At 31.9% G+C, this 12730-nt stretch overlaps 1 protein-coding gene across 1 annotated transcript in view; it reads left to right on the top strand.

Annotated features, from left to right (window-relative positions):
• The window catches only part of LOC132934208 (segmentation polarity homeobox protein engrailed-like), a 38385-nt gene extending 34078 nt beyond the window's left edge, over nucleotides 1–4307 (top strand). Inside the window, exon 2 of the mRNA XM_061000485.1 lies at nucleotides 1712–4307. Within this exon, the coding sequence (XP_060856468.1) occupies nucleotides 1712–2049 (338 nt within the window). The 3' untranslated portion in view covers nucleotides 2050–4307. The remainder of the gene's footprint in view (nucleotides 1–1711) is intronic.
• The last annotated feature ends 8423 nt before the right edge of the window (nucleotides 4308–12730 follow it).

Genomic DNA, 12730 nt, shown 5'->3' with positions numbered 1-12730 from the left:
ACTGTTTTCAATATTAATATGTTGGTATTTAAGAAAAACAAACAAACCGTTTTTACGAATTAGCTACTTGCTGATTTTCTGCAGGATTTATATTGGTTTGGACATGGAGATGGTAAACATTTTAATTCTCACACAAATTTGACATTTAGGTACTCAATAAATCAGGCAGAAATTACTTATACGACTTAAAATTGTATAAACTCATGAAATCAGAAATGTGGAAGGTATTTTTTACTATGGGGAGGGGTGTGACTCATTATTATTTCAAATTTAACTATTTTAATTACCTAATATCTTGTCGACAACGCCGTGGCCGGTATCATTACCACTGTTGTTATTATGTATGTAAGGAACCGTTATTGTATTAATATTATATCATTAACAAATAATAATATACCTAATATTACCACCGGCACGTCGCGGCGTCGCGCGAACGTTTGCCAAACGAGCTTGATTTTTTTTTTAATTGCGATCGTGCGGCGATCACAGTATCATTTATTACTCGAGTAAGTATATTATGCTATACACACAGACACAGACACACACACACACCAGTCGGTACTAACCTAACGTGTGTGTAATAATAATATTATGATGGTAATAATTGACGTGGGAACTCTGCACGTTGTACACATCGCTATAGGCGGGCAGGTATATTATATAGGCGGCTCAGGCGTATAATATATTAAATAATATTATTATTGTGCTTATACTGCAGGGCAGAGATCGCCGGTTTTCCGCCGTATTTATAGTACAGCATTATACACACCCGCACACGTATAAAATACGACAAAATATAATATGATAATAATTTATTATCGCGATATCGATGTGTGCATCGCGCGTATAAAACATATTATAATAATACATTCGCCGCACAATCGTCTGTCGTCGTCGTGTTTGGCGCGGGGCCAAAAACCTGCGCAACCGGCCGACGAACAATCGTGGACGAGGGACAACGCGTTATGCGATAATTAATATAACGCGCGTGTTTGCGCTGTACGACATGATATATATTATTATTATAAATATCCCGAGCCCGCCGACCATTAAATACCGAAACGAGTGTACGTCGGAGAGATCACTACGTCGTTGAACGATGGTTTAATAGCCGCGAATTTGAAAAACGAAAGCGAGCTTTGTCGATGTTTGAGCTTTTTTCTGTGACCCAAGTTGGCTCAGGTCCTACCTTATCGGCTGGCTAAAAATGCAATATGCATTAATAAATTAGTGTACAAAATATACAAAATTATGAATATAATTATAGCAATACATAATATATGAGATTTTCAGAAAAATGTTCTTGTTTGGGATATACATAAAACTTAAAAAGGAAAAAAATCGATCGGCGTTTAAAAATCTAAATAAATCACTTCGGTGCACCGTGCACGTAAATACGTATTTAAATTTATTGCAGCTCCTCGCCTTCGCCCATTAATTTTTTTACGGTACACTTGGAGGAATGTTTAGTATAGTTTTTAGAATTTCCGCGAACTATTTGCATTACCTATAGGCTATAGGTAATCGTGTGAATAAAGGCACAATTAATAGTTTAACAGTTTTTAACATGATTGGCACCGATTATTACCCACCTATACCCACCACCTAAAAGTACCTAGGTACCTGTAATATACCTATATAATATTAAAATAACGTGCAATTTGTGCTCGTTTTTCATATAATAATCGGATGTTTTTTTGGCCATTTGCAGGACCCCGTTCGAGGAGGATGAAGCGGAAGGACAAGTGTCCGGAGGAGAAGCGACCCAGGACCGCGTTCAGTGGAGAGCAGCTGTCCCGGTTGAAGAAGGAGTTCAACGAGAACCGGTACCTGACCGAGCGCAGACGCCAGGAACTGGCCAACGAGCTGGGTCTGAACGAAGCCCAGATAAAGATATGGTTTCAGAACAAGCGGGCCAAGATCAAGAAGTCTAGCGGCTCCAAGAACCCGCTGGCCTTGCAGCTGATGGCACAGGGCCTGTACAACCACACCACGGTCGCCATGTCCGACGAAGAGATGGACGACCACCTGACGGTTGCGTCCTCGTAATGTCAGCTGGCTCCCTTCTTGTAGCCGCTTTTATTTTACCAGTCGGCTGTTTATACACATCGAGCGTCTTTCCCGTTGGAAATTGTTTTTCTCTCTAAAATCTTTATACGCGGGTTAACCAGAGTTCCTTCTGACGGTATACTGCGCACGCTGTATACAATACAAACTTAACCGACGACGTGTCCTCCATCAACCCTTCCTCAGTCCTACCATAGCCACCGCCAACAGGTGGACTCCGCGATAAGTGTATATTCGTCGGTTTTTCTTCCGTTTCTTCCACTTCCAATAGTGTTTTTCTTGTTTCATCTTCCGATAATCTCACGTCTCCTCTCCCGTGGTCCACCTCTGCGAATATTTTATATTATTTACGTGCGATATTATATTATAGGTACAATAAATATATATTTGACGCGTTTTTTTATTTTGTTAAGACTTTGTTTTTCGTTTCTATGCACATACAGTGTGCCTATAGTTAGATAACGTGTTAAAATTATACTTAAATTTTAATTGTACGACTCCGGTTCGTACACCGCGTACGAGTGTACATATTATATATTATAATTGTATTACGTGTCGTGTAAATAATGCATAATATTATAGATTATAGGTTTATATCTTAAAATATAGCAGTCTTACCTTAGGTCTTTGATAATTATTATTAGTGCGAATTTATACGAGCGACATAGGTCGATGATCTATCTATTGTTATGTACCTACACCAGCTGTAGGGCTGCTGTTATATATTGTATCACCGTCGAGTCTACTCGCAACATTTTTTTCTGTACTTTTCGCATTTTGTTTGCTGGGTTACCTTAGGCGCGCATTTTTGTATTGTGTGTACGTAAAAATATAGATATAAATATATAATGGCTGTGGGTGTTTTTCATCGCTAAAAGCCTAATATTCTATTATATTTTCGAATATGCAAAATTAGCCTGAAAAAACTGTACAGCCGAATATGTTGTCAGGCGACGGTCGTCGATTCGATAAAGTGTGTTAAGGCGTATTTTGATCAATATCAATTCTTTTTCGCCACTTTCTTCGAGAATATAAATAAACTAAATCATTAATTTTGTAATTACTTATTGTTAATAGGTACTTGATTACACGATAATCGTGGAACCGCGATGATTGTTATCGGTAATTTCCATTTCAAAAAACAACATTTAATTTATTTTTTATGCAATCCGATATTCCCATCCCCTTGAACGAAATACCACCGAGGGTGTAATCGTGGTCTCGCAATCGAATATTTCTGTATACAGACATGGGTTCAGTATATGGGATCCTATCGCCATTATCGTGTCTTATAATTTTATTTAGGTACGATTAACTAGTGTAGCCATAATTATTATGGCATACTAATGTGGCTTAATTTACACACAATCGCTCGCCGTGAAATGGTTCGTTTGAACAAATATCGACATTTTTCTATAGCCCGCAGGACAAAAAAGAGCTATCGTCCTTATCAGAGTCGGTTCAGAGTGTCTACAAGACGTAGGATAGACGTGTACTTAATGTAGGCATAGAATCAATAAGCTCGAGACGATAATATTTCATTGGACTAATCGTACGGTGGCGTTTCATCGTGATACAATGTAGGTAGGTATAGAGGACGACAGACGAAAGTAGATGGTGTGAATTATGTTTAGTACCTACTACAAGGTATGTGTTTCACGGTCGTGATGTTCATAGGTATAATAGGTATAGAATGTACGTCTTAAACCAGCGCATCTAGTAATATAGCTCTACATAGCATGTAAGACATGTATATTTTAGAAATAACGTAGACTGAAATATTTAGATTTTTTTAAGAAGTTTACGATTACATATTTTTATTTTTAATTGTATTTCTAGTCATTAATAACTATATATGTATTATTATATTATATATTATATATTATATCATTATATGCTAAATGTACTATTTTATTGTCTGTATACAGTGTACACACATATATATATATATATATATATATATACCATATATTATGTACTCGACTTCTATATTATATGTATTTGTGTTTAGGTGTACCTAAACGATGTTCCATAGGATCAAATTACGTTTATATTTACCTATATCAACTTTTTCATAGATATATACGTACCTAATTACATTATACATAATAATTATATAGGTACACACGTGTAATTATCATTATAAAGTATAACATTATCATTACGTTTTCTTTTTGAGTCTTTCGTATATATCCACTGTAAAAATACAATGACGATAAAAATAACAATAAAACAATTAATATAATTATATATGTCAATATTTAATTTGCTGTGTATTGTCATTTATTATTCCGTTAGCTATAATGCGCCTCAGCCTCGCATAATACGACGGCGATACCCGACGTAACGATGGTGATAAGATATAATTTTATATCATAATTAGAAAATTGTACTAAATTGGAAACAAGGTATAGAGTGTTAGTCGTAAGTAAATACCCGCTATCCAACTTCATTTATTAGATGTAACCAAAAGTTTATGTTTTTTAAGGACCGTGGTATATAGATGTCAGGATAAATAATAATTATTATTTTAAAATAAAATAAGAATAAAAATATATATAATCACGGCAATCGTAATGCACTATGCGGCGGGGATCTATGCAACAACCAGATTATTGTACGAAAATAATATTTCATGAAAGAAAAACGTTCAGGTGTTATGCAAGGAGGTTATAATGTATGCATGGCTAAATATATAGGTATGATCGCAACTTGTGATACGCAGGTGTCATGGCCGCCACTGGCAGTGAATATTATCACTTCGATTTATTTGATATCAAAACCATACAAATTATTAATTTCTTGGCTAAATAAATCCAAAAATCACTGCCAGCTGAGATTCCTTTCCACGCTAAAACATGCAATAATTGTACGTGCGCAGCCCATAACGAAAATGCGTCTCAATGCGATCATACCTATATATTTAGCCATGATAATATGAATATAAGATGTAACCAAATGTTAATGTTTTGTAAGGACCATGTTACAGTGTCTGGTTGTGCAGTGGATACGCGTGATATGCGTGCCTAGCACTTTTGGGGATTCCCACTTTACGCCAGCTGGACGGAAAAAGGTCGCTTTCCATCGCTTCAAGCCTTCAGTCGTCATCGAAAACTAAACTTTCGGTGCAGGCTTGACAAACAAATTGTTTTCGGTGTCAAGCCCTGAAATAGGTATCTGCTATAATAAAATCGCGGTTCCTTGATATGGGGCTCACCGACTACAGCGGTTAAGGACCGCTGTTATACAACTATACAACAATAACCAATAAGATAATAAATGATAATCATTGTTGTTGTACTGCTATAATAACTTATACAATGTGTATTGACTATTCAATGATGTGTTGGTTGTTAAATAGGTATATATGTAATTGAATAATTGATAGTAAAATTCAATGCTAATTTTAATCGAATTTAATTTACTATTTTTGATACCTGTCCCAGATTTTCTTGATGATATTATAGCAACATTATATTTATCATACTGTATAGTATCGATTAACACATTTGAAATGATCGCAGTCAAATAGGAAATAAACGGTATATGTTGACGGTACTTATAGGTTATAATATGTAGGTATAACTTATATATAGGTATTATACATTTCTATATGGGATATAGGAACACATTAACGATCCAATAAGTCTCGAACGTGGCAATTACACGGGTATTTTAAACCGATGTCGTTTCCGCAGATATAGACGACTTTAAGATACAACAGGTAAGATATTTCCTATACAATATAATATATATATATATTTATAAGTATAATATAAAACCATAGTAGTGATACTATTCAATTACCCACATAATATTTTTATATAAATATTAAACAACTGTAAACCAATGCCAATAGGTAAATCATATTAATCACCAAATTATCTTATACATACATATTTAGTTTGTGACAAAAAATAAATATAAACAGGTAATAAAATATTAAAAGTACCTACCTACATGTCATAAGTAAATAATTTAAGTAATCTGATAAAATGTGGAATATAACAAGAAACAAAATAATTAAAACATCATTGTTTCAAGATCTACCTATCGACATTCAATAAATTAAAATTTTGATAGTTTATCGATACTGGATCTAGATGATTTGCAGTTGTTTCCATGTAATTCTTTCAGAAACGCTCATAAAACGACTTATTATAGAGGGCGATCCGCCAAACATGCTCACCCCCTTTTTCTTCTTCAATAAGTAGTTGTTCAAAATCTGAATTTTCGAATTTTAAAATATGTTTTAAGACCATTTTTTTAAATTCTTAGGATTTTTTGTATTATCTAAGAAGTGTTCTGTGGAGGCACTAACTTCTGTTTTTCATACGAGAACACCCCTAATCATCTATAAATTATACAGTAGATCATTTTTCTGAAATTGTTGACGTATTAAATTCAAAATGCTTACAAATAGTTTTTAGTTATTTAACTTTGTGTTAAAAAGATAAAAGAGCCATGGTAGGTAATGTGTTTATAAGATATGGGGGCTATGGTGATATGAAAATTGTAGTTATTAATATTAATCTATCGATAATTTGTAAAAATGGCCCAAGTGTAATAAATATTCGATCCAATTTTACGTCTATTTTATATTTATATAAAACCATTTTTAAGGACTTATCCTCAATACAAATATTTTAATAGCTAAGAAGCTACTCATTCAAATTTTGAATGTGGTACATTGAAATTTTCAAAAAGTTATCTACTAAATAATTTACAGTATAAAAGGTGGGGTTCTCGTTTTAAAACAGAAGGTTGTATCGGTGCAGGATAATCCTCAAGTAGTAAAAAAACCTAACCTATACTTAAAAATGCTAAAAATCAGAATTTAGAATAAATCCATTATTAAAAGAAAAAAATGTATGTGAGCATGATTGGTGGCCCCCTGTGTAGCCGTGTATAGGTACGTAGTATTAACAAGGCTGGGCAAGTTAATGATATTTTTAAATCAGTTAAGTTAAGTATTTTTTTTCAATTAAATTAAAAGTTAAGTTAATAGACATTTTTAATATATCGATTAAGTTAACAAATACTGTTAACTTAAGTTAACTCGATTTAATTTTTAAAAAAATCATTAAAAAGGTATTAAAATAAGGTATAATCATTAATCACTTGTTTAGTAGATTATACCTATCAAAATACCAACATATGGATATATATATTATTATGTACCTATGTATAATTTAAAACTTGTAAGGCTGTATCATTTTAGAAATCTATTCATATTTCACGCTTGGTTCATTTAAAAAAAATATTGTGTGTTAATGTGTAATGAATTGTTTGACACATTTTATAATTCAAAAAATAAATTACTCAAAAATTTAAAACTTATAAAAAAACGACTATGTTATTTCTACTTACAACTAGGTTATTCTAAATATCTATTACAATTTAACAACAGCGTAAACTGTATCAATTATGGTAGGTATATAATATAGGTACCTACATATTATTTATAATAAACTACTATTTCTTTTTTATATTTACCCCAGTATTAGGTAGGTAGATATTTTTGAAATAAAAATATAATATAAAATATAATTTATAAATCGAAATGGTCATAATTCATGGTGATCGAACAATAATAATTGTAGGTATTAAATATTAATAAATAATAAATAGGTACTATGAATTGGGTCTTCGGTGGGCTATCGTATCTATTGATGTCTTTATACAGGTGACTAAATAAATATTATGTTACATTGATACCCCTATATTATTATTAATTAGTACCTAATTAATACGACATATTATTTTTTATTGATATAAATTTGTAGGAAATTCCTCGTAAATATATCTTTTTTTTTCTAATAATATTTTCTGTATTCTACTAACTTTGAACTTATATTTTCCTAATGTAATGATATGCTCACACACCATTATAATAAACTAAAATTGTACAGAATAATAAACAACGGCCAGACTGTCGCTTGTAGAAATCGGTCGCATCAAATAAAACCATTAACAACAACAACTAAGATATCGACACGCACTCATAACAATATTATGTAGGATGTGTGTGACCTTATTTTATGCTGACGCTAAAGAATAATCTAGTTCCCAGGGCCACAATAATTTAGTGACAAAGCCAACCACCACTCTCTGGTCAGCATCCTCGCGTCCGTCCCTTAAATCAGTGCATGAGCAGTGCTCATTGAGCACCAACCACCAGAGTAACAACCTCTCAAGTCCCAAAGAAACCGATTTCAACGAGCGACAACTGGACTCCTTATGCGAGCAATAATCAGTACGTTCTTTAATTCAATTTGTGTATTTGAAGTATTACTTTGTTTTATCTAAAACCTAAAACTCCTACAATATTATCTACAAACAACTGCGAATCAGGTAAGGCACATAATATAATATTTTATGTTGATTGCAGTTAATACATTCTATGTGCTTTATTCCATAAAATTATATTGTTACTACATTGTTTCATAATTTATATGACTCATATTATATTTCTCAAGAAAATTAAAATTATATTTTGTATTTATAAATTACAATAATACATTGCAAAAATTAAAATATATTTTACCCTATCTCTCAAGGAGATGATAATATTATCATAAATTTGTTTGAACTTATTTGAATTTCAGACAATATTTTGTGAGACATCACTGTCAGAAATCGATTATCATTGTCTCTTGAGTATATCTAATATTGACAAACATTATTTCTAAAAAAACCGTACTTTATACCTAACATTACAATAACTAAATTGTTGAAAACAATATATTAAATAGTTTTTATTACATAGCTTTGTAGTTGTTACTAGTTACTACATGTAACATTATGATAAATATATTTAACTTAATATAATAAACAATATAAAAGCAAACACATTAATTCAACTAATGTGATGGAATCTAATGTAAATAAAAGTGCCATTAAATTAGTAAATACACAAACAAAAACTAGTTGATTATCACTTGATTCAGAGGTAAATTGGTTTATGGTTTTGTTAGTTTTTCTTGATCAACATTTTTTCATACATTTTAAGATTTTATAGGAAATCAGTAAAAATAATGGTTTTTAAGATAATGTTAAGACACCGGTTGAATTGGAAGAGTAACTTATCTAGGATTTTTTAACAGGGTGAAGGGGTTATACAAAATTTAATAGACATATTCAGTATATACAATATACATATATTAATATTATTATATACGTGTTGTGTTGTGTACAAAATTTGTTCTCCGAGAGGATACGACCCCCGTAGCCCCTTAGTTACGCCAATTATTAATATTCTTCGCCAACGTTTTCTCAAGTAAAATTTTATAATCATAACTTTTTTCCTTTAGCTAGTTGACATACGAATTTTCTGCCTCAAATTTTAAAACAGTGATAATGACTAAATATGAATGGTGACTAACGTAATCACAAATTAAGATATTTATAATTAAAGACCGGATTTATATTCTCTTAAAATACCTTAAATATGATGCTAATATTCTCGAAAAAACCTTAAAATATTCTCATTATATTCTCTTAAAAATTTAAAAAATATGCTAAAATGTGCAAAATATACAAAAAAAAAGCAAAAATATGCAAAAATAATCAATAAACATCATTATATTTACTTTAATATGCATTTAAAATTTTTTTTTTCAATTTTATATTAATAGTGAGTTAATTATTAGGTATTTAAAGTTTCGTATTCTAATGGAATATTATTGCACTTTACTAAGAGTTGGAAATGATAAAATAAAAAATAGTAAATGTTCAAAAAAATTTTTTCTGGGTACCGTTATATTAAAATTAAAAATAAATACACATTTTTTTGAACAATTTACGAAATATTCCAAAATATGCTAAATGAGTTAAATATTCTCTAACCCATAAAATATTCTCAAATATGCAAAAAAAACTTTTTTCTATGCATTCAGAATTATTGAACAAATCATCCACATTTTTTACTCTCATAAGACTGCATAGACCCAGTAACGATATGTAAAAACATATAAATCCGGTCTTTATTTATAATATATCTTAATTCGTGAACGTAATGAATCCAATATGCCCTCTCTATTTTAGTAAGCGTGAAAACCGCTCGCTGCGCTAGTGTCAACGATGCGTCAATGGTCAATCTTGAAATGTTTCATTGCGTCCCTTTCATTTCATACTCCGTTGGTCGGGCGCTCTGACGTTACGTCGTCACTCGTCGTCAATACTCACTAGTTAGCAGTCGTTATTCATTAGTCATTTTACAATCGCATCGTGTGACACTCCAGTATTATAGTCTAAATGTTGTTTTTACTGTCTTTCTAAATGCTTTCTACTAAAAAAAAAAATAAAAAATTACCGCAGATAAGCAAAACACTAAATACGTTACTACAATTGTTTCAACTTTTGACCGAGTTACTTCCGGCTTAAATGATGTGCATTATTATTAATGGAGTTTGACAATGGACACGTTGTATGGTGATTGTCGTTTTGTTTTACACTCGTATTGATTATTGAGAAAACATTTGTGTTTACTGGAGTAATAATGAACACGATATCTTTCGATGGTTCTCTATCTGCCTTGGCTAATATCGCGGGCCGTTTCACTGAATATTTTTTAGGTTAACATGCAGCTGAACGCTGTAAAATGCGAGTTGCTAGATCACCATGTGCCAGACGTGTGTGAATGTTGCCTTTAATAAAATATTGGTAGGTGTCTAAATGTTTGACGAAAATAATATAGGTAGGCAACGATCAGTACAAAAATATCGTCTCAATCGGTTTCGATCATTCCGTTGATTTGATAATTATAATTGACGATTAATGGTTAACATTTCGATTCTTGTGAGCCACCGTCTGCAAAACATGTTGCGGGTAGGCTATTAAAAGCTTTGCCCGTTACCCGAGAGACCCTAGCGAGAATCACATCGCCATTATATTAAATGAAGAAACATAGGTAACCTAGGTATCGATTGATTATGGCGAACAATACAAACCAACAAAATCATCGCTTAGCGTGAAAAACCCTAGTTTTTTAGGAGTACCGTTTTAATAAAATATAATCATGCCTAAGCATTATAAAAATTTAAAAAAAAGTGTTTTGATACTGTAATGAATATTTAGAGATGAAATTAGATCCATATTATCGAAATGTCAACTCGTTGATGATACTATTCATCAAAATATCATCAACGAGTTGACTTTTCAACTATTGTGAATTGTGATCTAGAGAGTTCTTTTTGTGAGCCATTGCTTGCTTAATAAAATGTTACGGGCGAAGGGGGTATCAATATCGCCCGACTTAATATTAAAGCGAGCGAGCGTCACTTGGCCATTAATATTTTTTTTTTTTTTTATCTAACATAAAATACCGGGGAGCTCTGGCCATTTGTCTGACAGTGACTTAAATTATTATTACATAGTCACATACAATTTATACCTAATATAAAGTAGATTTTTTTAGAAAAATAAATAGTTTTTGAATGGCGGTTGATTCTGGGCTGAATATTTCGTATAGGTGAGTGGTTCCGAAGGTTTCCATACGATCTTGTTGATTATTTTATGCACTCGGTGAAGATGTGCTTGATCGTGAGTTGTACACCGCAGGTGGTGCAGTTGGGTGGATCCTCTCTTGTCATAAGGTGTCGGTGGGTAAATGAAGTATGATTTATTCTTAGGCGGTTTATAATGTTTCTTGTCTTCTGGAACAGCTGGTTGGAGGAGGCCATGTGAGTATTTATTTTTTTATTTCATTGAGTTTGGTTGTTTGATTTGACCAATATTGTTACCACCCGTCGATGTAAGAAAATCTTGGTATAGTGATAGCTTTAGGTGACATGTGTGAAAGTTGTTTACCGGCATACCGTGCAATGTGACAGGAGTTATGGATATTTATTGCTATAACATTAGGGTTGGTTATATTTTTAAGACTAGTTAATGCACTAAGTGAGTCGCTTAGTATAATACAAAGTTTGTCATCGACGGATTTTGTGAAATATTTGATTGCTTCTAGTATTGCTATGGCTTCGGCTGTGTATATTGAAGATTTATCAGATAGTTTAAGATGCATTTCGATGGCACCACATATGATTGCAGCTCCAACTCTTTGATATGTAATAGATGCGTCAGTGTATATCACATGGGTGGTTCGGCTTTAGCTATGATTTATATATTTTAGGTTTTGGATCTTTTTTTGGGAAGCGATGGAGTTCGAGGTTGATGTCAAGAGAAATTGACCAAGGGTGGCTGTATTGAAGTGGAATATGAAGAAACAAATTGTGTGGAATGTCTAAAATTATATGAAGCCTTTTGTCAGTCGTTAGACGATTCGTACCTACCCACATCTAATGTGTTTGACGGTGTAAATCGGTATTGTACAAGTGTAATAATTCATTTTGGTTCTGTTGACAGTTGTATACGTATCCTTGGAACCATTTATACATAATTATAATTTATAATAAATAATAACAGTTTACTTGTACTGAAGAACATTATTTAATCATGTGAAGTAGTAATAATTATTTATTTTTTTTATTTATTTATTTGTTAACGGGCTGGGCCCTATTCAACAGTTTAACATAATACAATAATACATAATTTAAAATAATTAATACAATGACATAATTAAATATATATAAGATAATAATTACAGAATAATAAGTATAATAATGATAATAAAACAATATAAAAATATATAATAATAAATGTA

The sequence above is a fragment of the Metopolophium dirhodum genome, chromosome 1 (assembly GCF_019925205.1).
Source record: "Metopolophium dirhodum isolate CAU chromosome 1, ASM1992520v1, whole genome shotgun sequence".
In the NCBI taxonomy this organism is placed as follows: domain Eukaryota; kingdom Metazoa; phylum Arthropoda; class Insecta; order Hemiptera; family Aphididae; genus Metopolophium; species Metopolophium dirhodum.
Note: the sequence above shows the minus strand (reverse complement) of the source record. Positions and strands in the feature narration are given on the sequence as shown.